The 24,211-nt window shown below is 52.3% G+C and overlaps 2 protein-coding genes across 3 annotated transcripts; both read right to left on the bottom strand.

Annotated features, from left to right (window-relative positions):
- Nucleotides 1-433: 433 nt before the first annotated feature.
- On the bottom strand, nucleotides 434-9,738 carry ZNF200 (zinc finger protein 200). 2 transcript variants are annotated; one of them, XM_055134129.1, is made up of 5 exons: nucleotides 9,365-9,738; nucleotides 8,562-8,871; nucleotides 7,853-7,947; nucleotides 7,080-7,203; nucleotides 434-1,806 (listed from the first exon to the last, which is right to left on the bottom strand). In XM_055134129.1, exons 2-5 carry the CDS (start codon nucleotides 8,797-8,799, stop codon nucleotides 1,076-1,078), a joined length of 1,188 nt encoding a protein of 395 aa, XP_054990104.1. In that variant the 5' UTR covers nucleotides 8,800-8,871; nucleotides 9,365-9,738; the 3' UTR covers nucleotides 434-1,075. The 2 variants fall into 2 exon arrangements, with proteins under 2 accessions (XP_054990104.1, XP_054990105.1); XM_055134130.1 differs by lacking the exon at nucleotides 9,365-9,738 and adding an exon at nucleotides 8,975-9,353.
- A 4,268-nt stretch (nucleotides 9,739-14,006) lies between these two features.
- Nucleotides 14,007-24,106, bottom strand: MEFV (MEFV innate immunity regulator, pyrin). The gene is made up of 8 exons (XM_055134112.1): nucleotides 23,437-24,106; nucleotides 22,186-22,677; nucleotides 20,423-20,739; nucleotides 19,765-19,860; nucleotides 18,288-18,515; nucleotides 18,145-18,167; nucleotides 16,684-16,790; nucleotides 14,007-15,896 (listed from the first exon to the last, which is right to left on the bottom strand). Exons 1-8 carry the CDS (start codon nucleotides 23,711-23,713, stop codon nucleotides 15,667-15,669), a joined length of 1,770 nt encoding a protein of 589 aa, XP_054990087.1. The 5' UTR covers nucleotides 23,714-24,106; the 3' UTR covers nucleotides 14,007-15,666.
- Nucleotides 24,107-24,211: the final 105 nt, after the last annotated feature.

Raw genomic sequence — 24,211 nt, 5'->3', positions numbered from 1 at the left:
ACAGGATTGGTTTCATGAAGGTATCACTAACGTTGCCTCAACAGACAAATCAGAAGAGCAGGGAACAAATATCCACCTCCATGACATCTCAGGAGGGCCACTGTGAGCTAGCCATTGGAAATGGAATTTCTAAAAAGCAACTTTCCTTTGTTTGGTACGATCACCTGCTGCTAAAGGCTTGATGAATGCTTAGAAGGAAATCAAACTTCTGGTCAGGTCTGACAAACTATGGGTTCAGGCTAAAATCTTTCGACCCCTCCCCTCCAGGCTCTTGGATTTCCTCCTTATGTCAGCCCAGGAACAAGATTCTACCTGAAGGGTTTTTCCTGTAGCCAATTGGGTAGCCATGCCTGAACTTCCAAAAATCCAAAAATCCCTTTTGCAAAGTAAGGCACGAGAGGGAAATATCTGAACAATTAGTATTTGAACAAAATACAGTATGAACAGTAAATAACTTTAATCGTGTTACGAAAAGGATTTTTGTAAAAGTCACTTTTCACCAAGTACAATATTTAAAAAATGGACTACTAAACCATATACAAACTAAAAAAGTGTTTGACATTCAATTGCTGAGTTTTCCTGTAAATAATCCCATTAAACACTCAAGCTATAGTGATATTTTTAGAGATATGTGAATTGTTGATAGCTGATGGCTTCACAAACAGCAGTTTGGCTTTTCAGAGGATCACAGTTCCAGACAAGGATGGTTACACTGCTTCTTCCCTCAAGTATGAATTTCCTATGCGAATGAAAAAAGTAGATATATTTTCAGTCCACAAGTTGTTCTGTTCCCCTTGCAGGAAAAGTGGCATCCTGTGCCAAGCCTTCCGGGAGAGCATCTGCTCTGTACACTGCTGGGGAAGCTCACGTGCACTTGGTCCAAAAGCCCGGATGCTAACTGAGGTATAGCCCTTGACAATGTTCTCTGCCCTGTGAATTTTCTAAGAATCTGAGGTTTGAGCCAAGACAGGCATACCCACTTTTGTCTATAATGAGGTCTTCATGTATTTTTCTCTCCAGGAAGCCTGGAAAATCCAGAATTCCTTATGAAACAGTTCAAGTTGAGACAGGATCTTTACCAATTCCACTTCTGCTTCCGGTTCTTACATACAGAGTGTATTTTTTCATGACGGGTACAGTTTGACAGTCGACCAAATCGTCTCCCACATTTTTTGCAACTGTATGGCCTCTCAGCTTTATGACTCTGCAGATGAACCACAAATTCTTCATTCCCTGGGAAGGTTTTCCCACATTCTGGACACTTAAATATCTTCTCTCGTACATGAATTCCTTCATGGCGACTCCTATGAGAATTCTGACGAAATTTTTTCCCACACAGAGAACATGAATAAGGTTTCTCTCCTGTATGGATTCGCTCGTGCTTATTAAGGTTTGTTTTATGATTGAAGCTTTTCCCACAGTGACTACAGTAGTAAGGTTTTTCTCCAGTGTGAGTCCTTTGGTGGGCAATAAGGTAAGAACTTTCATTAAACTGTTTCCCACACAGTGGACACGTGTGCCATCGTCTTGTTCTCTGATTTCGAGTAAGGGCTATCACGTTGATATCGACATACTTTGAGAGTTCCTCTAATGGAGTATCATTCTCAATTGTAATTAAAAGATTTCTCATTTTCCTTTCCTTCCTAATGGATGTGGTTTGTTGTTTCTCTTCTTTATTGCAGTTTGAAGGTTGCTCAGAGTCTGTGGTATAGTCCATTTCATCACAGTCTGATAACTTTTCTCTTCTATCTTCATTTTCTACAGATTCTTTTTGAATTTCTTCATCCTCAGGACTACTGTCATTAACTGTCAAAAAATAGTATATATATATATTTTTTAAAGATATTATACTTGGCAAGAAAAAACTCAGATTCCATAAAACAGTCGTCTTCGGGGCTGGAGCGATAGCACAGCGGGTAGGGCGTTTGCCTTGCACACGGCCGACCCGGGTTCGAATCCCAGCATCCCATATGGTTCCCTGAGCACGGCCAGGGGTAATTCCTGAGTGCAGAGCCAGGAGTAACCCCTGTGTATCACCAGGTGTGACCCAAAAGGAAAAAAAAAAAAACAAAAAAAAACAATCATCTTCCATGAAAGTCACCTTGAAAGAAATCTGAGAACAGGCAGAGTAAGTGTGACCAAGACCCTTCCTCACTCAAACCCAAGGTGTAATGCACGACAGAGAGTTTTAATTCCCATAGTGAAAGCACACAAGTGCACTTGTTTTTTCCTGTAGGGGGATGGAGAGGTAAGATCACACCCTGCAGTGCTCAGGGGCTATTTCTTGCTCTGTGGTGCTTGGGGATCAAACTGGGGTCGGCTGCATGCAAGGCAAACACCTTACCTTGTGTACTACCTCTCTGGCCCCAACCATGTTATTTATTTTATTTTGGGGCCACACCTGGCAATGCTTAGCAGTTACTCCTGGCTCTGCATTCAGGAGTCACTCCCAGAGTGGTCAGCAGGGCATATGGCATGCTGGGGATTGAACACAGGTTGGCTTCGTGCAAGGCAAGTACTCTACCTGCTGTACTAGTGCTTGGGTCCAACCATTTGAAATTCAAAAGCCTAAGTGAACAGTACAGTGAATTACTTCTGTCTGGGTTTTAAATACATTAAAAATTACATCATTAGGTAATATTACAGTACTCTGATCTTAAAAGTTGGAAATAATTCAGTTAACCAAATCTAAAGAAACATACTATATTCACATAATGGAGTCTTATTTAGGCATTCAAGAGATTACTGTATCTGATCAAATAAAATTATGGCATAAAATTATGGCATAAGTCTTACTGGTGTTTTAGGGAAAGGCAGGGGAGCAGAAATCTGATAGGGTAGGAGACATAAGGAATTCAGAAGTGCTAGAAACTCTGAGTGGTATTTAGACATATATTCACTTTTTCACAAATCTGAGCTAAATTTTACGGCAACAGAGATAGGATATTTGCCTTGCTGTGGCTGACCCAGGTTTGATTCTTGGTATCCCACACGGTCTCCTGAGCACGCCAGGAGTAACTCAACCTGAGCACTGCCAGTGTGGCTCAGAAACAAAATTAAAATCTGAGCTAAATTTTACAATTTTCAGTTTCTATATTCTTCAAAATATACATATATATGTAACAAAAATGATAAGGTGATAATAAAAGTAGGAAAAAAGGGGCTGGAGAGAGGGCATTTGCCTTGTATGTGGCCGACCTGGGTGTGATCCCCAGTTTCCCATGTGGTCTTTCAAGCACCACCAGGAGAAATTCCTGAGTGCAGAGCCAGGAGTAACCCCTGAGCATTGCCAGGTGTGGCCCAAATACAAAACAAAACCCCGAATTTTCTTTTAATTTTCTCCTTAGAATAAGGAAAATGCTGGCCAAAGCTCATGTCAGTTTTTATCATAGTTCCTAATATAAACTGCAATACTGTTTTCCAGAAATACAATAATGTATGTCACTATTTATGTCACTAGTAGATGTAATCTAAATATATTTAATAGGTAGAAAACGTTCTCATTGAGTTTTGTCTGTTATGAAAACTAGCTTATTAATCGCTGATGACTGATACTGAAGTCTTCCTTTATAATATCTCCCTATCTGATAAAGCTTTATTCTCTTTCTGGCCACTGTTATTTTTCTACCTAATTCTAATATATTTGGACTTCAGTACACTATTTTGTTTTCTGACATTCTAGTATTGGTAAGACTACCCAGAATACCCATTACCTTCTTAAAAACTGTTTATTCTGACTGTATTTGGAAGACACTGCTGTCTTCACATGGCTTCTTTCCACAGACTGTCTTTCCACTATCTTTTACATTTGCCAACAAAACTGACTTTATTGATCTCAGAACTGTTTGGAATGACAGCTTTCATTATTTTCTATTAATTCACGAGTGCTGGGGCCAGAGCGTACAGAGGGGAAGATGCCTGCCTTACACGTGTCCAACCCGGGTTCAACCCCCAACACCTCATGAGGTTCCCTGTCTTACCAACCAAACTGGAAACTCAGACAAAGCTCCACACATGAACCTGGTCTACCCGAAGTTGCTTCCTGGTTGGGGAGTTTCTCTTCCTTTCTCTTCTCCTTTCCAGTAAGCCTACTGTGGAAGAATGCGGTTGCTTCTCAGTGTGTTACTCTCCCTCCAGCTGTCTCCTTTCTAGCAGGGTCCCATCCGGCAGTGCGTGGGGAAGGAAACAAACTCAGGGCCCGGCCAGGAAGACTCACATCCATATATTCATTTCCTTTAGATTTCTCAAATACTGTATTTTGTCCCCTTCCCTTTTTTAGCAACTATTCATCTACCTATTTCCTTCCTTGTGTTCTGCATGGAGGCCCAGATTGGTCCCTGGCACTACATGGTTCCTTGGGAACCTCTAGACGCTGTCCTGAAGCCTGGCCGAGCCAGGAGTAGCCCCTAAGCATTATAGGTGCAGCCCCCACCTCAAACAAAATATTGCTAATGACAAAAAATTTTGAAAATCATGAAAAAGGACCTACTGGGACTTACTCCCAGGATTTCCTTCATGTCTCAGACATACTGTTGTTTATTTTTTCCCTTTATTTTTGGGGTTTGGGCCACACCCAGCAGTGCTGAGGGTTTACTCCTAGCTCTGTGCTCATGGACCACCTTGACAGAGCACAGGTGCCAGGGATTATACCAGAGTGGTGCCACGTGCCAGTCAAGCACCTTACCTGCTGTACTATCTCTGGCCCCTGTTAATTTCTTAAAAGGGTGAGGGGAGCATTTGGGCCACACTTGACAGTGGGTAAGGGTTACTCCTTGCTCTGTGCTCAGGAGCTGAGACCAGTGGTGCTCAGAGGACCGTGTGGTGCCAGGGGTTAACAGGGATGGACACATGCAAGGCAAACATTCAACCACTGTACTTTGCTCCGGGCTCTATTAGTTTTCAAAAGTGAAGAAAGGTCGTTTTTTTCCCCTTTCTTCTTTCTATTGTTTTTGGGTCACACCCAGGGGGTGCTCAGGGGTTACTCCTGGCCCTGCACTCAGGGATCACTCCTGATGGGTTCATGGGACCAGAGTGTGTCAGGGATCAAATCCAGGTTGGCCCTGTGCAAGGCAAGTGCCCTACCTGCTGGATTAGAGCTCCAGCCTCACAAGCGAGGTTGTTTCTCCTGAATGAAACTGACTTAGACTTGCGGGGAGGGTCAGGAATAACAGCACAGTCTGCAAGGTGCTCGGGGAGATGGGCTCTCTTAAATGTTTTTATAATTAATACCACAATACTTATTTGTACTTTTTTTTGGGGGGGGTCCACTCCCACTGTTTTATGTTACAGATGGTGATGGCTGTGAGGAAAAGAATGTTATTACAGGTGTCAGCACAGAAGAATGCTCCTTGACTTGTACCACCTGATCTGGGTTCAATTCCCAGCACACCATGCTGTTCCCAGAGCCTGCCAGGAGTAAGCTCTGAGTACCACCGGGTATGCCCTCTCCCCCCGCCCCCACCCCCGCCAAAGAATGCTATTAAGCAAATGTATTTATTACTACTTTCACCCTGCTCACTTTTATTGGGGGCACCTGGCAATGTTCAGGGGTTCCTCCTGGCTCTGCACTCAGCAATAACTCCTGGCAGTACTTAAGGGGCCATATGGGATGCTGGGGATGGAGGCGGCAAGCACCCTTCCCACAGTGCTCTCTTCAGCCCCCCTCACCTTTTTATGTCAGTAACTTGTCTTTTAATTTTTTTTTATTGAATCACAGTGATATACATGGTTACAAAGTTATTCATGATTGCGTTTCAATCATATATGAGTAAGCTGTCTTACAAACCAAATTGGAAACTTACAAAGAGAAATAAGTCCTGTGAATCTTTGTATTGAATATTAACTCTGGATGATAACTTTATTATTTTATTTTTCCCCCTTCCCCCTGGATGATAACTTTAGAATCCAGGGCTGACTGAGGAAAAAATTAGTATTTATAGCAGTGCCCTGTTATCCAGGTTCACTGTAAGTTTTCGGGCATTTGCAATTTTGTTTTGGGCCACATTCCATGGTGCTCAGGGCTTACACTGCTCTGCACTCAGGGACAGTCTTGGCAGGGCCCGAGGGACCATATGTGGTGCTGAGGGTCAAACCCAGGTCGGCCCTGTGCAAGGCAAACACCCTACCCACTGCAGTATCTCTCAGACGCCCGACTGCAGCAGATTTCTTAACTTTTCTCTGCTTTAGTTCTATTATCTGTAGAAGAGTAACAATTCTTATACTCAGTAGCATTGTGAGAATTACTTAACATAATAAATGCAAAGTACTTAAAGCAGTGCTTATTATAAAAGCACAGAGTGCTTCTTAGGTGCTTCAAGAGTAGAGTATTTTTTACTTGTATTAGACGACTTCACAGCCACTGACCATTGTAATGAAACCAAACCCCTGGGAACTAATGAGACAGCTCAAAAGGCTAAAGGTACATGCCAGGATGCACAGGGTCCTGGGTTTGATCACTGCCACTGCATGACCTCCTGAGCAAGCTGCGAGTAGTTGGGTGGCCCCCACGATCACCAGGGGAGACTCCTAAAAAGACATGACTGGGGATAGGGATGTGGTTCAATGGTGGTTGAACACTTGTTTCTCCTGGGTAAACCCCTGGCACCACAGGAAGAAAGAAAAAAGAAAAAAGAGTCATGTATGGAATACATACATGAATTAAGACATAACTGTTATGTGAATAACACTGGGCCCATGGAATAGATTCGGAAACAGTCTGCCTGTGTTTTCTTGCTAATACCTCAAACACAGGACCTCCTAAGAGAGGCTCTCGAAATACCGGGGAAATGACCACCTACAACTGGAGCAGGCGCTACCACAGTAACAATAAAAAATTAAGCATATTGTGTCCATGTGCTTAGCTGGTAGAAAGTTTCTCAAAAGAGTCCGAGATGGGGCTGGGGGGTGGCTCCAATGGCTAGTGAGGAGTTCCGGGTGTGACCCCAAGCACTGTGCTGAGGGGAAGCCCTGAACATGCCAGTTGTGCCACCCCACCGAAAGAAAGAAGAGTGAGATGAAGTAGAAGAGCAGGTGTTTCTCACAGCTTTCAATCTCAACACACAAGGGACTAGATTTCTTACCCAGTAACATCATCTCCCCCACACTTTCTTCTTCATTCTCTGCGGCGGGCTGATGAGCAGAATCCAGGCTCACGCATTCTTCTTGGGAATGAAATACATTCAAATCCTCAAAGACTGCTAGCCCCTGAAAGAGCACAGGTCCCCTTCCCCTTAGTAACAATATCCACGACACCCTCACGGAAAGAAAGACTGAGACCCAAACATCAGGGACAGGCAGATAACGCATACTGACAGGAAAAACAGTTCTGAGAGGAAGCTGAAGACAAAAGCCCTGGAGGCGGCAAAGAAGAAGGCTGCTGTGGGCTGGAGTGCTAGTGCAGCGGGGAGGGAGCTCGCCTCCATGCATCCGACCTTGGTCCAATCGCAGCATCACATATGGTCCCCCCGAGCCCCACTAGGAGTGACCCTGAGCACAGAGCCAAGAGTAATCCCTGAGCACCAGAGGGTCTGCACCCTTAAAACAAGAAGAATAATGCTGCTCTTCTTTTGTTTTGGGGCCACACCTGGCTGTGTTCAGAGCTTACTCCTGACTCTGCACTCAGGGCTTCCTTCCTGGCAGGCTCGGGGGAACAAATGGGGTGCTAGGGATCAAACCTGGGTTGGCAAGGCAAGCGCCCTACAGCTGGACTATCACCTTTCCCACTCTCTCTCCGCTCCAAGGCTACTCTTCTTACTGAATCTCAAATGTGCTCCCATCCACAGTCTGGCAGAATGGAAGAACGTCAAGGGTACGAGTGATGCATTCTAATGGTGAAAGGGACGAGGAAACCCACCTTGGACTCAGCTTTCAGACACAGCGGAGGCACTCTGTCCTGTCTCTGTTGTGTTCCTTCTCTGGGAAGAAGTTTCACTAATGGGTGAGGTTGCACTGAGGACAGAGGAAGCTGGAGTTAATGGAAAAGTCAATGATTCATAAACTCTACCCACACCTTGAAGCCAGGTTGTACTTTCTTCTTCAGGAAACACATAAAATCTTTAGCTGTTCCTGTGAGCAGCCAGTCATCACGCAATAAACTTCAGGATCTTGAACATACATGGGGTTCCCTCAGTCTGAATAAGAAGATTCCTCTGAGCACTCTTGAAAATTCCCATAAAGATCCGATAAAGGAGACTGGAGGAGTTATTCTCTGGCTTTGCACACACCCAGAGTACACCGAACCAAAAACACTTCCCAGGGCCAGAGAGATACACAGCAAGTGCTTGCCTTGCATCTTGCTGACCTGGGTTTAATACCTGGCACCCCATATGGTTCCCTGAGCACTACTAGGAGTGATCCCTGAGCACAGAGTCAGGAATAAGCCCTAATCACAGGTGAGTGTGGTCCAAAACCAAACAAAAACAAAAACTCCCCACTTCCTTTCCCCAGCATGTTGATGCATTCAAATATCTACCATACTTGAACTCGTTACCGACACGGAAGCCTTCCTTGGGCTTCAGCACCCCCCCCCCTTCTCTTTCAGTTAAACAGCTTGCGCTTCTTACCTCTGTTTTGACCATCTGAGTTCACATCCTTCATAACTAAGGTGTCCTTGGCTCTCCCACTGAGCGGGAAAAATCCTGGCTTGGGCAGGGTAGTCAGGAAGTGCTCCAAAACGAGCTGGTGTATGGTCTTGGGTCCACCAGTAGCATCTCGAAGCAGGTCCTGGCCCAGCCTGGAGTTTGGGGGCACTCTCAGTATGAAGGAACGCTTTGGGGGTGGAGGAACCACTTTTGCAGCCATTCTGTCTTACAACCCGTTCGTTTCTACTGATCTTAAGGGGCCAGCTCTTCCGGAATCCAGCAGTTCTCCAGGCTGCAGGAGAGAGAAACCTTGGTCACCCACAAGATCGGACACGCGTGCTCTCGAGGACGCGGCTCGGGCGGCGGAGCTACGTCAGGCCGGAGAGGAAACACACCGTAACGGGTAGGGAACGCAAGGCTGACGAAGGTCGCAAAGCGATGGTCAAGGGAAACGTCGAGAGGGCACGCCCAGATGGAAGAGGCTCGAGGCCGGCAGTGGGCGACCGTTCACCAGGGAAGCTGGAAGTGCAAACTCCACTTCCTGTTCCCCAGGGGGCCGGTGCGGGGCGAAGGGGGCGCGAAGACCCCCGATGTGGAGTCCACTACCACGCCGGCGCCCGGCTCGCTGCGGCCGGGCTTCGTGACGAGCACTCGCGGGCGCGCTCCTGCCCGCCCCCGCAGCCCGGCAGGGCTCACCCCGGGCATCTTCTCCACAGCGCCCGGCCTGCGGCCCCGCCGGCGGCGGCCATGCTCCGCTCCCCACCGCCCGCCGCGGGGCGCCTCACCTCGCGGGGACACCGACGTTCGGCGCTGTGGGGAGCCAGAGCCCCGGACAGCGGCGCGTGGAGCCGATCACTGCCCTCGCCCTTCCGAGTGTCCTCGCGGGCTGCGCGCGACCATTGGCGAGTGCCGCCGTCAGTTGAAGAGACCGGCGAGGGCGCGGTGCCTGCTGGGAGTCGGACGCCGGGTTGCCGTGACGTCACATCCGGCCCGGGTTTCCGGCACGAAGCCTGGTCTCCCCGGTCGGAGCGCGCGGTCCGCCCTGTGGAAACGGAGGCTCGCGGCCGCCTGACGGAGTTCCTCGGGGCGGTGGGGGCGAAGCCGAAGGGAGACCGGGTTGTCGGCAGCCACTCTCTCCGTGGCTCTGCGCGAAGGACAACCCGGAGGCGACTCCCGCGCCCCTGACGGGCGGGCGCCGCTCCAGATACAGGCTGACTGGCGCCAGCGCCTGCTGGGAAACGTAGTTTGATTCCGGACAGCCTATGGAAGGCCTCTGGGAACGGCGGGACGCCCCGCCCCTCCCCCGCGGAAGCGACCGGAAGTGGGCGGGTCTCTGACCGGACGTTGGTGCTTCTCTGACCGGAAGTGGGTGTAGGGGTGCTCTCAGGCTCTGCGCAGGTCCTTCGCGGTTTCCTTTGGCCCGTTCCGCTTCCGTCAAAGGGCTGCGGAATGGGTCGGTCGCCGAAGCTGCTGCAGCTCCTGGCCCAACCCCGCGCCTTTTCCATCAGCGATCAGAACCCGTCCATCTCCTCTTGCCCCTCCTGCAGACTTCTGCACGGAGGCCGTTTTCTACCAATTTCTAGCCCTTCGAACTTGGTCCTATACTAAGTTCCTTTCTCAGCATTGTACCTGTACTCTACAGTTCCTATTGTATGACTATGATCCACGGTTGAGATAAGCATAGTTGCGTCATACCTCTGTGTAACACCAGCAAGGATAACAAAAATACAAGTGTAAATGAGTGCTTTTCTGTTTTAGTACTAGTTAATTGACTCATCAAGGCTGAGAACATATTATAGGGAAACTAGTGTCAAAACTGTGTGGCACTCAAACTTTAAAAAGTAATACTTGGAGGTGGAGCGATAGTACAGCGGGTAGGGTATCTGCCTTGCACGTGGCCGATCAGGTTCGATTTCCAGCATCCTATAGGGTTCCCCGAGCACCACCAGGAGTAATTCTTGAGTGATGAGCCAGGAGTAAATAATCCCTGTGCATCGCCGGGTGTGATCCAAAAAGCAAAATATATTATATATATGAGGACTGGAGCAATAGCACAGTAGGTAGGGCGTTTGCCTTGCACGTGGCCGACCTGGGTTCGATTTCTCTGTCCTTTCGGAGAGCCCGGCAATCTCCCGTTAGTATCTCGCCCGCATGGCTGATCCTGGCAAGCTCCTTGTGGTGTATTCGATATTCGAAAAACAGTAACAACAAGTCTTACAATGAGAGATTACTGGTGCTTGCTCGAGCAAATTGATGAACAACAGGATGACAGTGCCACAGTGCTATATGTGTGTGTGTGTGTGTGTATACATATATATAGGGCCAGAGTGATATTACAGCTGATAAGATGCTTGCCTTGCACACACAAATCTAGGTTCCTCCAGGCACCCTATATGATCCCCGGAATCCTCCAGGACCGACCCCTGAGCCAGGAGCAGGTTTAAGCCCCGAGCAACCACATGTGTGGCCCCCAAACAAAACAACTAAAAAATCCGGAGGCCAAAAAGGTAGTACAGCTGGTAATTCACCTACTTGGCATACTGCCAGTCTGGATTCAAGCCCAGAGCCAGGAGTAAACCCTGAGCACCTCTGGATATGGTCCAACGTCTCCCTGGTCCAGCAAGAAAAAAGAAACAGATAAGAGTCAAATATGTGAGAGTGTGGGGAAATTGGAACCTTGATATATGTTGCTGGTGGGAATGTAAAACAGTCCAGCCACTTTGGGAAAAGGTTAGCTTTGGAAAAGTTCTTGAAGTGTCAACATAGAATTGATTACAGTATAATCCACCAATTCTGTTCCTAAGTCCAAACGCAAGAGAACTATAAATCTATATGAAAACTCGAACACATGTTAGCATTATTCTTCAGAACAAAAAATTAGAACAAGTCTGATTGTAGGATAACATAGCCTCAGGTAGTTTAGGTTTATTGGGTTGTTCCCATCACAGTGCTCCCTTTCCTCTGTGCTTATTTATAACTTTTTTCTTTGTGCTCTGTTGACTTGTAAATATTTTTTTCTCTTCTCGTTGAGTCCTTTGCATAGTTTATTCAGAGCCATATCCTTTTGTATGGGCACCAGAAGACTGTAGTAAATGCTATGCTTTTGTAACCTGGGAGTCATTTGACTCTACATGGCATTTTCCTCCTGGGCATCTGTTCTCTGGACCTAAGCCTCAGTTGCCCTCAGTTCCTAGCACTTCCAAAAGTAGGGTTCCGACAAGGGACAGGACGGACCCAGGGCAAGCGGTGAGTTATGTGCTACCCTGGCATCAAGATGGGCCTGGCCAAAGTGCCTAATGCTTAACTATAAGTTAAAAGCTTGTTAGTGGACAAATGCTGTCATGATCCAAAAAATAATAGCTAGATTCGGACCCTGCTAGGGTTAGGAATGATTAATCTGGTCTGAGCGCTGTAGTCTGAGTCTGTGGCAAGATGTTCCCAGCAGAGCTGCCCTACAAGTCTCAATGTATCTCTTACTGAGCTCATACAAAAATAACTAATATTAAGATATTAATTAAGATGCTAGGAGGAGAGGAATACCCCAGGTGGTGCTTCCTTTGAACCTGGTGGGCCCTCAGGAAGGGCTTTCTTATGTTGCTTTTGCTACCAGACTGGGTGCAGCCTGGGCTGAGGGCAGGTGGAGAGAGACAAGGAGGGAGGGAGAGACTAGTGAAGAGAGAGCAGAATCTAGAGAGCTGGGATGGAGGAATAAGGGGCTAGGAGAGACAGGAGGAGACGGGAGTGAGGGGCAGTGTGAGGCTAGAATGGGGGGCTCAGGGAGCCTGGAACAGGCACGTGGGGAGAATGGAATAGACAGCAGCTGATCGATCAACCAGCTTGGCCTGCTTTCGTCTGCCCCATGGCCTGGGCTGCCTGAACCAGCTGCTGTCCCCCTACCCCCCACAGATTTTTTTTACATCATATAATTATGAAGTGATGGCTATATATAGGACAGTATATTAGTCCTATATATAGCCTATATATTAGTCCTATATATAGCCTATATATAGACTATAAAATTATAGTCCTATAAATATCCATAAAGGGAATATTTAGTATTAAAAAAGGAATGCAGTACTAATTCTTACTCTTCTCTCTCTTTTTTTTTGGGGGGGTGGAGGGACACCTGGCTGTGCCCAGCAGTCCTTACTCCTGGCTCTGCCCAGGCGTCACTCCTGGTGGGGCTCAGGGTTCTTCATGGCGTGCTGGGGATCAAATCTAGCTTGGCCTTTGTGCAAGGCAAGCGCCCTGCCCGCTATGCTACCCGTCCTGCCCCTGAAGTACTAACTCTTGATGGGATGTAGATGGACCTTTCGAGCACAACAAAACTAAGAAGCCAATCCCGAAAGATCCTTGCTGTGTGGCTCTGCTTCGTGCCATGTCTGGAACAGGCAAATGCAAAGACATGAGGTTTGTTAGTGCTTGCTAGCGACTGGAGGGAGGGGAGAATGGGCAGCGGCAGCTAATAGGAATGAGGTTTGCTTGGGGGTGATGAGGGTCTCTAGACTTAATGGTGGTGTTTTCACTTATTGAAGCATGCTAAAATCACAGAATTGTATACTGTAGAAGGGTGAATATTATTGCATTAGAATTATATATCAATAAAATTGGTACCAGACAGGGGAATTCTTAGCTGACAGAGAGCAACGTTTACACGCTGTCGTGCTTATGAAGTGACACGCCGGCAGCTGCGGGGCTCGGTCCACTGCACCTCGAAGGAGAGTGAAGTTCTGTGGAATGGGGCAAAGTGACAGGAATTCTGGAGAATTTCACAGGCTCACAGTGAAATTGAGTAAGTTAAAATATCTAGGTGTAAGGGGCCAGAGAGATAATACGGGGGTAAGGTGTGTGCTCTGCATGAGGCTGACCCGGGTTTGAACCCCAGCACCCCATATGGTCCCCTGAGCCCCTCCAGGAGTAAATCCTGTGTAAAAGTTGGGTATGACCTTAAAGTAAAACTCCATTACATTGTTGTTAGATAAGCAACAATTTTAAAATGACAGACATTACTTTGGGCATAAATCATCTCATGAGGGATCGTATGGGCTACTGTAGCAGGTGTTATTGATAGTTTTCATTCTGAACATTGTGGAATAATTGAGAAAATATGTGTATGGGAAGGCGGTGGGAACTATGTGCCAGGCCGTTCAGGGAAAGGCTGTGTGGGAGTTGGCAGCGTCAGGGCACAGGCTCGCTGTGGCCGCCTGTGGGTTATTCCAGTACAGCAGGGCTCCATGAAGAACACACAGCTTGGTGTCCCAGTCGCAGCGCAGAGGGACAGCACTTGCTTTGCATGTGGCTGACCTGGGTTCCATCCCTAGCACCCTGTATGGTCCCCACACTGCCATGAGTAATTTCTGAGTGCAGAGCCAGGCATAACCTCTGAGCATCACCAGGTGTGGCCCAAAAGAACAAAACAAATGAACATAAAGAAAACACGACTTGTATTTCTGGTTATAACCTTGGAGAATTTGACTTTTGGCGCTAGTGAAAATGGGAAGAGGAGTTGGGTGGGGGGTCTTGGGGTTTAATCTTCAATCGAGTTTTCTTGTCTTCCTTTATTGAAGAATTGGCCCAGAACAGACCATAGGAATTAGTTTAGCTTTCTTAAGATTCTTTTTACAGGAGCCCGAATTGCAGAATAATTTGTTTTTCTGCCCCTGAGCAAGGAACTCGGATACAGGCGCCCCAGGTTGCAAGTCAGATCAGATAACCAGATGCCTCTTAGATGCCTTTTTACAAAACCCATGCCACTAGACCCATGGCTGCCCTAAAACCCAGGACATTCCTGAACATTGACGCAAATGCTGATCTCTAAAACTATAGGCTAAGGAGTGATAGCCTTCTAAATGGATTGGTTAGGAAAATATGTATCATTACAAATTTATTGGCTATGAAACACGCGGGCTCTGCTGTAACGGCTGGTGAAGGCCAATATAAGATCTCCTCTGAAGAAGCTCGGGGCCTTGCCTCGCACATGGGGCCTGCGTGTCACTGTGTGAGTACGAGTACGTACAACCCTGGCTAGCCAGCTTAATAATAATAAACTACGCACTTGCTAATTGCATTCCCGTGTGGTCCTTGTCTGCGGTCAGAGATCCAGAACCTTCCCCTAACACTTTCTCTGAAGATCTCTCTAAATAGTGTGTGAGCGAGAGCACCTGATATTCCACAGGCCAGCCTGTAGACAGATGAAGGCAGAATAGTCTCACTGAAATACGTCCGGCAGTGGGGTAGTGGGGAAATGGGGTCTCCCAGCCAGTGCCGAGTCTCGGTGCATTTTCTCAATGGCTCCTGCAAGAGCACCAGCCAGTGCACCAGCCAGTACGTCCTGGAGCCGCAGTTCATTAATCCAGGTTCGAAAGCACCAGAAAGGGGAGCCTGAGGGGTCCATCTGGGGGTGGGGTCTGAGGGAAGCCGGGATGGCCCCACCTCCGAAGCACCGACGTTGTTGATTCTCATGAGCGTTTCCGAGGCCTCCATCACACGCTGTCTCTCGAATCAAGCTCTTCTCCCCTTGGTCGCTCGCCTCGGTCGCTGGAGTGGCCGCTTCTGCAGCTCCTCCCACCCCCCAGCGGAGCTCAATCATGGCAAGAGCACGGAGCCTGCAGTATTCAGTGGGGTCCCTGGCCACCGACTGGACAGATGCTCAGAGGGTCCGTGTTCTGTTTTTTTTTTTTTTGCTTTTTGGGTCACACCCAGCGATGCTCAGGGGTTACTCCTGGCTTTGCACTCAGAAATTACTCCTGGCAGTGCTTGGAGGACCATATGGGATGCCGGGGATCGAACCCGGGTCGGCCGCGTGCAAGGCAAACGCCCTACCCGCTGTGCTATCGCTCCGGCCCCGAGGGTCCGTGTTCTTGTCTCCACCGGATGAATTGGGGCCGAAGACAGGTTGAAGGCGCTCAGAGGAAGAGAAGCCGGCGAGTGTGTCGATACGGGATTGGCAGGCCAAGTTGGGAAAGGAAAAGCCGTGTAGTCCAGAGAGATGCCCGCACCTGCGCCCCTCCTTCACAGGTGGGGGTGCTGACGCCCCTCTCGCCTCCTCACCAACACCTGAAGGGGGTCGTGCTCTGGGGATGCCGGGCTAGCGTTCCAGCTTGTGGAGGCCTGGCAGAACCTTCACACCCGCCTGGCCTTGTCGCCCACCTCCCACCTCCCAGTAGTGGCAGCTGGAGGAGGTGGGGGAGCACAGGGTGATGATGCAGGCATCTGCCCTTTCCGTGCGGGCGGGCAGAAGGGCCCCCCTCACGCTCCTGAGGTCATCTGAGAGGGTGAGCTTGAGAAGGGCCTTTTCTACGTCCAGAGTCATGTCACCTGCAGAGAGAATGAGCAAGTGTCACTGGGGGTCCACAGCCAACGTCCCCTGGGGGCTCTCCTTGTTCCAGGAAACATGGGCGGCCCACAGACCTGGCGGGTCAAGCGCTCTCGCCTCTAGCTGGGCACCTACCAGCTTGTGCCTGAGCTTCCATCAGCCCTGGGACCGCGAAGACAAAGGAGATGGGGAAACCCTTAGCGATTGTAGCCAGAGACCCCCACAGCGAGGAAAGGACAGGACTATTTTTCTCCTCTCCCCTCTGCTCTCTGCTCAGGGGCTACTCCTGGCTCTGCATTCAGGAATTACTCCTGGGGGTGCACGGGGGCCTGTATGGGATGTTGGGGGTGCACCGGGTTGGCTGTGCAAGGCAGCTGCCCTTCCCACTGCGCTATGGCTCTAGCCCAGGACTTTTCTCTGCTTGACTTTCACCTTGGCCCTTCCAGGTGCCAAGACTTCCCTGGGGACTGCTCTGCTGAGTGGACCTGGCCAGGACCAGCCCTGCGCCTGTGGCCTTGTGTCTGCCCTGGTGTCTAGTATTTCCCTGTGTTCTGCGTGATGAAGTCCTTAGCACAGGGAAGGCCGCAGGAGCCCCCCGCACCCCCACGGGTGGTCTCCATCCCGGGGCGCGGGGTTTCTGGAAGGAGAAGGCAAGTTCAGTTAGGTGAGGCGGAGGCAGGAGCGAAGAGAAGCTAAAGGCAGAGTCCGGCCACAGTGGCTGGAGTGGGGAGGCCCGGCCAGGGGTGGTGGTCAGGCCCCAAGGTCCCGCCTCTGCTCACGCCCACCCACCTGAGAACTGCTTCATTGTCCTCTCCATGAGCTCGGATTTCTGGTGGAGCTTTTCTTTCATGTCCGGAGGGGTGGCCCGCAGCTCGGGGACAGGCAGACTCTGGGCCCTGGAGACAAAGCGCTGCTGAGGGCCGGGGGAGAACGGCCCCCACACTGCCCCGTCCACCCAGCCTGGGCTTCACAAAAGAAAGCGCCTCTGGGCTGTGAGTCCTAAACTCTGGCCCTCAGCTTTAGCCACAGACGGCATCATCGGGGCACTTAGGCCACAGGCCTCAAGACGACGTCGTGACCCGACGGTGCCGCTGTGGGAGTGAGCACTCGGCTGGAGTGACTACTCATTTCCCTGTTGCAATGAAAATGATGACAAACGAGAAAGGAAAATCAGTGTAGGGCAGGGGTGTGGCTGGGCGGGAGAGCACTTGTGTCACGTTTTCGAGGCCCCAGCTTTGGTCCACAGATGGCAGCAGAGTCCATTGCTAATTGGACTGTTGGTGGCAGGTCCTGCAGGGCGCGGGGCCTGGAGACTCTCCGACGGAACCACGGGCAGGCCTGTGTTTCACCCTCACACAGAGGCGGAGAGGACCCACGTGAGCAGAGGAGTGGACCGACGGACAGCTGTGCGTTAGGGCATGATGGGGTACTTGGTTGTTTTGGTTCTTGGGCCACATCTGCCAGTGTTCAGGGCTAACTCCTGCTCTGTGCTCAGGGATCACTCCTGGCAGTGCTCAGGGGCCCTACGTGGTGCCAGGGAGCCACCCTGGGTTAGACACATGCAAGGTCGGAGGTTCCAACTTGGGCCGTGGCGCTGTGGGCCTGAGGTCATAGACTCGGAGGGGCAAACACTGGGTGATTCTCAAGCAGGGTTGTGGGGGTCCTCTATGCCCCAGGATATTATAGGGGGCCACAGCACAAGACTGGGGGCACAGGAGGCAGACAGGGATGGAAGGGGGCAGAAAAAGACATTCTGATTTAACAGGTCCCTGGGTTTATCAAGGTCACAGCTCTCGAAAGTAGAAAGCGGGACGCCGTGGGAGGGGGGTAGTGACTTAAGTGTTTGTGGCTCCATTTAGGAAAATGAGTGTGATCTAGGGACGGGGATGAAATCACCCTGTGATGGAAGAGCGCCCCTAAGCGGCAGGCTGCCCTGGGCCATTTTATGCACATCTCACCGCAGAGGATGCCGGGGCCGGCCCGGCTGGGTGGGGGCGCCTGCCTGTGTGCCTGGCACTGCTGGCAGCCTTGACACTTGGGCTTCCTGGGCTCCCAGGACAGGGCATCAGGCGTCTGTGGGCGCCCTGGGTGACTGAGGTCCTGCTCTCACGAAGCGTCTCCCCGTTTGCTGGGCTCCGCTTCCCCTTCCACAGACACGCTCCCCCCCCCCCCCCGTCCCAAAGCTCAGGAGGGCAGGGGTGAGCCTCAGGTTCGGGGTGGGAACAGTCCCCTCCGTGACGGCCTCCGCACCTGTGCAGCGGGCCTCCGATGTCCTAGGAGAAAGCAAGAAAGTTCCGTGTCACAGTGGGCCACGCTGCTCCCTGCCGGGCTCCCAGCCAGACCCAAGTCGCCGAGCCCTTCGGGCAGCCCTGCACAGTGGCCCGGCCGCTCACCTGCGTGAGTTCCCACGCGGGTTGGCACTGCGCGGCCTCCAGCTCCCCAGCCTGCTCCTCCAGAAGGGCGCCCTTGGCCGCGAGGGTGCTGTAGGCGCCCCGGAGCTGCTCGATGTTCTGGGCCAGATTCTTCAGCCAGGCCACAAAGAGCTGCTCCTGCTGCTCCAGGAACTGGCACAGCCCCTCCAGCTGGCACCGCAGTTTCTGCTTCTGGACTTCCGTGGACTTCTGGGGAGAGAGGGCAGTGGAGGGGGGCTGGGTGTCAGGACAGGGCGGGCGGCTAACAGGAGCCCTCAGATTCCTGGGAGCCTGAGTTCCAGAGCAGGAGGCGAATGGGCCCGGCTTTCCCCAACAGGAGGTGGCCATGGGCTGGCATTGGGGAACCCCCTCAAAGCCATTGGGCAGGTTGAATTGTGTCCCTTCACTAATGAGCTGAAAGGCTTAATTCCCGGAAACTCAGAGCTGCTCCCATTGGGAAATGGGGCCCCTGCCATTCTGATGAGGAAAGAGCCCCGGGAGGGTGGCCTGGGTGGGGAGTTGGTGTCCTGGTAAAAAGGGGAAATTTGGACATAGCCCACAGCTGTGACACACACAGGAGACCGTTGGCAGGAGGGAGGAAGAATGGGGGCCCCCAGCACCCAGACCCGAGGCACAGCCCCTCACGGGAGAAGTGGTTTCAGCCCTGAGTCGGGAGGGATTTGGGGGGGGGTCCCAGGACTTGGAGACCTGGTGTCCTCTTTGTCCTCCCTTTAAGCCAGCGTGAGGCTGTGTAGGCTCCACGCCAGTTCGTGGACAAGCGTTTCCATCTTCCTTTTCCACTTCAGGCGCTTCCAAACCTGTGCCCTTGCCGCCCTCCCTATCCTCCGGTGCTGGCGCAGTGTTCGCGTTTCCACTGCGGTGTGGTCGGTGCAGTTGGAAACTGGGAACCCAGAAAAGGAGATGGGGTGCAGCCACCAAAACACCCCTCAGATCAGGGCTCTGCAGCGTGGGAACCCCACTTGCAGGGAGATGGTCACAGCTTATGTCTCCCAGAGTCGACCAATGGCCTGCCCCCACAGCAGCCGTCAGCGCCCCATAAATGCTCAACCCTCTGATTTCAAACATCAGTACAGCTCCAGTAAAAACAATGAAAGAAGGCCAGCTTGGGTTTGATCCCCGGCATCACATGTGAGCAGGGCCAGGAGTGATCCCTGAGCACTGCTGGGTGCGGCCCCAAACCCAAATCCACAAAGCAATGATAGAAACAGCGAAGAATAGATAAAGTAGGAAAGTATCTGCTCCCTCAGAGCCAGCTACAGTGTGGTGGGTCTGTGGAGAGGGTGCCCTACGCACCCCCGTGCCCCACCCCCATACACCCTGTACCCCAGCAGAAGGCGTTAATGTGCAATTCGCTCTGCTTCTCAGTGAACCAGAACTGCGGTCCTGGGGTCCCTCTCTGCGCCCTCCATCCCGAGCGTGACGGAATCCCCGGCCTTACCAGGAAGCTTACTGCCTTCTTATCCCCTTGGGATCTCTGCTCCTCTCCGAATTTTCTCAGCGCCTTCAGATGCTCCAGCTGCTTCTGAATTTGCTCCTGGGGAAAGAACGTTTGCTGAAGCTTAAATGTGGCTCTTCTTGGGCCAGAGAAACAGCACAGGGGTTAAGGCACTTGCCTTGCATGCAGTCTGCCCCACATGCGGTCCCCTGAGCACCCGCAGGAGTAGCCCCTGAGCACAGAGCCTGGAGTAGCCCTGAGCACCGGAGGCTAGAAGATTCCAAACAGACCAACCCCCTAGCTCTCCTTGGGCACGTGCGCTGGCAAGGGCACCTGCTGCTCCCAAGCACGGTGTGAGGGTGGGCCAGCCCCGTGCGTGGAGCAAGGCCCCAGGAAGAGGAGGCGACCACACTCTCAGGGAGCACAACCAGGAGTCGGTGAGAGCACGCAATGATCAGCTTTGAGCCCCTGGATTTAGCCCAACCTGAAGCTAGTTCCTGCGGACCTACGGGAACTGGCCAGTTCTCGGTGGCCACGTCACGCTGTGCTGTCTGTCTACGGCACAGCGCTGGCGAACGCGCCGGCGTCGGGTGTGGGAAGCTGAGGTCAGGACCAGGTGTTGGGGTGCCTGGCGTGAAGGGGCCTGCGCACAGAACCCTACCTTGTACCCCTGGGCCGCCTCATCAGTGGGGCAGATGCGGTGGCCCTGGTGGCCCAGACTCAGGCTGCAGATGAGACAGATGGGCTCCCTGTGGGCCTCACAGAGCCGCAGCTGGGCCTGTCTCCGGTGGCGCTCACATGGTGGCAGCGTCTTGGGGCTCAGGCTGGTCATCTTTGGGTTCTCCTGCGGCTCATGGCCCTGCCCCCTCTTCCCCAGGAGCGAAGCCTGGCACTGGGAGCAGCCGCCAGCTTCATGTGCACTCAGGCCTTCTTCCTGGGTGCGGCAGAGGGGACACACCACCCTTTCCTGTGGCATTCCTGGGGACAGAGTGCAGGAGACCCCTCAGATTCTTACAGTGTGGTGAGCGGGCCTTCGGCATGTAGCTTGCAGTTAGACATTCGCATAAACAGGCGGAGAAAGCCGTTTTACAAGAACCAGAGGATTGGGACATTTTCACAAGAGCAGGATGGTTAGCCAACGGGAACAGACAGATCAGCCTTCTGGGTATCTCTGTTATCCCCCCTAGTTGCCCCGGGTGCCATTAGTTACTTCTAGTTTTACCTTAAGGCCGAGTCGCAAGTAGATTGAAGCCTCTTAGGCTTAATACATAAGCGCTGTGGGGTTACAATGAAGTAGCTTTTGCTCACCTCTGTGTGTGTGTGTGTGTGTGTGTGTGTGTGTGTTTGTCTCTCTCCCTATCACTCTCGCACCCTCTCCTTGTGAACCCCGTTACCCGGTTCCGTGGGACGGGACATTACAGAGGGGACTGCTTGGCTCAGTGAACGCTGCTGAGGGTGCTTCTGGTGCTGCGTGGCCCCGGCACCATCAGCATGACTGTCCTGCACACTGGTCAGGGATTTTAGCAATGACCCCAGGGCCCCCTGAGCGCTGCTTCGGAGGCCCTCCAAATATAATGGGGTGCTTGAACAGGGACAAGTGTCCACTTTCTACCTCACCCTCAGGAGCCACGCTTCCAAGGAGGCAGCTAACAAGCCCAGAGACTGAGCTGAGGACCAGGCGGCCTGGGGTTTCAGGTCTGGGGGGCCTGACCCCCCACACACAAAGAAAACCAGCTCCAACTTCCTCTCACACGTCCACTGCCAGCAGCTGATCCCAAGGCCATATCTCGGCCTGACAGTGCGCCCCGCCGTCAGGTGCTGGACAGCAGCTGGACCTGTCCAGCCAAAAGGGCTGTAAATGGAGGGGTTGGGAACACCTTCTAGAAACTTCTAGAAGGCTTTTCTGGGTGGCATTATCCCCCTTTGTCCTTCCATCCTGCCACCTGCTAATGAGGCTGCCACTACTGAGAGCAAAAATGGTTGGAAATAGGAGGAACCTGGGGTCCTGGTCCTGGCAGTGGGGGACCCGTCTGTCCTGTCACCTGGCAGTCATTTGTGAGGAACAAACTTCTGCCTTTTTGACCTTACTGTCATCACAGCCCATGGAATCCTAATGGAAGAATGACCCCGAGCGCTGATCCCAGCTCAGCCCATGTCCAGAGACAGAATTGGGGTTATTGTGCGAGAGGACATCAATCGCCTCTCTCCTGGTGCACCACCCAGAGAGGCCCCCAGACCTCTTGGTACTCATGAGTCCTTTGGAGGGAGGGACCCAGAACCGCGGGAATTCGCTGGTGGGTTTTAAGGTGAGCACTGATCCCTGGGAGCATGGGAGCACCCCAGGATTCCAGCAGCGGAAGCAAAGCGCGAACAGAGGAGGTTTGCAGGACAGAGGAGGTTTGCAGGGCTCTGGGGTGCTCTTACCTGAAGATGGAGAAACCCCCACACCAAGGGCCACCGGACCGGTCATTCCACTTTTCCCTGCAGGGGCGCTGCTGGGCTTCTCTTTGGGAGGGGAAATCCTGGGAGGTGCGTTGCGGACTGCGGCTCCCTCGGGCCCCTTGGAGTGTCCGGGGTGCCTGGAGCCTTTGCGCAGAGGCTCGGGGCCCCGCTGGGCGACCCCGCGTCCGGGAGCAACCGCCAAGTCCAGACTCTCACTTTCCCGTTTCTCCTGGGCCAGAAGCGCAAACCAGTGGGCGAGCTCCTTGTCCCCGCAAGGGATGCTGGACTCCAGGCTCTTAGGGCGCTCCTTGCCTGAGCTCCGCAGGCCCTCTCGCAGCCGCACGGACCCGCCGAGGTTCTGCAGTCTCCCGGCCGAGCTGGCGATCCTGCGGATCGGGCGGCCCTGCTTGGCGCCCGCTGGACCCCAATTAGTCTGGGTCAGGCTGGGCTCCGGCTGCTGGCTCGACAGACTCTCTGCAACGACAGCCCCACCGCAGGCGTCAGCCAGGCTTGGGGACTGGGAGGGGCCCCGACCCTCAATGCTGGGCCCCAGGTCTCTTGTGTCTCCCCAAGCAGGCTCAGAACCGTTAGTGGATGCTGAGGGGCCAGCATTGAGCTAGAGCACCCGAGAGGGGTAGGAAAAGCAGCCGCCGCTTCCCAGAAGCCGGGCTCAGCTTCGCTTGGAGTCCACGAGGTGAAGTGGAAATGGCCTTTGGCTTGGTTTTGGTTTGGGGCCACACCTGGGTGCTCAGGGCTGACTCCTGGCTCTGTGCTCAGGGATCCCTCCTGGCGGGGCTTGTGGGACCATACTGGGTGCTGGAGATAGAACCTGGGCCGGGGCACTCTGGCTGCCACCCCAGTGTTTTAAATGCCAGCCTGGAGATTTCAGGGGCGCGTCTAATCAAGGAAAGTGGTAGAAAGGTGAGAGAGGGGAAAAGAGGAGGAAAAGTGGAAAAAGTTTTGTGACAGATTTACCAAACCTTTGTAAAACCATCAGTCTAAAACTGAATCAGACAGTGACCCTCTAGATCTTTTTTCTCCTTATCCTGGTCCACTTTCAGATATTTCAACCTTTGTTGTATTTCCATCTTTTAAAGCCAGCTGGGGCCTGAGAGAACTTTCCCATCCAGTCCCTGGCCTGAATCAGCAAAGGGGCTTGCTTGGCCGGAGTCACGGGGTGGAGGGCTGAGGCTCCTGGCCCGGCTCCCTGCTGCACCCCTGCCGGGGGCTTACCTGGAACGAGGGCGCTCATCAGCTTCTGGATCAGCTGTTCCAGGTTCATTTTCTTGAGGATTTTCAGGGTCAGCAGCACGGCAGGGATCTGCCCGTAGTGCCACAGCAGCAGGCCGGTCACTTGCACGGGCGTGGCGTCATGCAGCTGACTCCGACTGATCCGGGGCGGCTCGTTCTCCAGGTGGGTGCTTTGCAGTTTAAGCTTGAACACCTCAAATTCATTAGGGAGCAGCTCTTGCAGGGAGTGGAGCAGATTATCAGCCACGATCTCCTCCATGGCAGCGACTCGAGAGAGCCAGTGTCTGCTCAGAGGAGGAAAGCCTTTTGTCCTGGAGGCCCCAGGGGGTGTGGCAGCTTGTGAAATAACGGAAAAGACACACCGGAAGGTCGGTGTCTCACTGGGAACTGGGGACTCGTGTCACTGCCAGTCATTGCCAGGTCCTTCTTTCTCACAGATGCGGCCTTGGCTTTGCAGCTCGCTCCCTGCCCTTCTGGTGCTGTGGGCAGCTCACTGGGCGGCAGAGTGCCCGGTGAGGCCAGGGCCAGGAGGGCCCGCTCAGGGCCTGGGGCAGCTGTATGGCCACGTGGTCAAGGGAGACCAGGAGCAGGAGTTTCACTGCTGTCCCCCTGTGAAACAGCCAGTGATCTGACACCAGGGCTGGGCACGGTCCTGCCCTCCGCCCCCTCCTGTGAACACCCACAGCGTCCTCCCTCCCACCCCGCCCACGGTTTGTCAAGCATTACAACATACCATCCCAAATACCCTAACATTCTG

Source organism: Sorex araneus, chromosome 4 (genome assembly GCF_027595985.1).
Source record: "Sorex araneus isolate mSorAra2 chromosome 4, mSorAra2.pri, whole genome shotgun sequence".
Taxonomy (NCBI): domain Eukaryota; kingdom Metazoa; phylum Chordata; class Mammalia; order Eulipotyphla; family Soricidae; genus Sorex; species Sorex araneus.
This window is presented reverse-complemented; position numbering and strand designations above follow the sequence as displayed.

Bases quoted from the DNA above. Each gene is read 5' to 3' on its own strand.
- ZNF200 (XM_055134129.1), bottom strand. From the start codon at position 8,799: ATGGCTGCAAAAGTGGTTCCTCCACCCCCAAAGCGTTCCTTCATACTG. The intron at 7,948-8,561 runs GTAAGAAGCGCA...CTCTGTCCTCAG, and splicing joins CTCAGATGGTCAAAACAGAG to TGCAACCTCACCCATTAGTG. The intron at 7,204-7,852 runs GTGGGTTTCCTC...GTGCTCTTTCAG, and splicing joins GTCTGAAAGCTGAGTCCAAG to GGGCTAGCAGTCTTTGAGGA.
- MEFV (XM_055134112.1), bottom strand. From the start codon at position 23,713: ATGGAGGAGATCGTGGCTGATAATCTGCTCCACTCCCTGCAAGAGCTG. The intron at 22,678-23,436 runs GTAAGCCCCCGG...CTGTCGTTGCAG, and splicing joins GATGAGCGCCCTCGTTCCAG to AGAGTCTGTCGAGCCAGCAG. The intron at 18,168-18,287 runs GTGAGCGGCCGG...GCTTTCTCCTAG, and splicing joins CCGCGTGGGAACTCACGCAG to GACATCGGAGGCCCGCTGCA.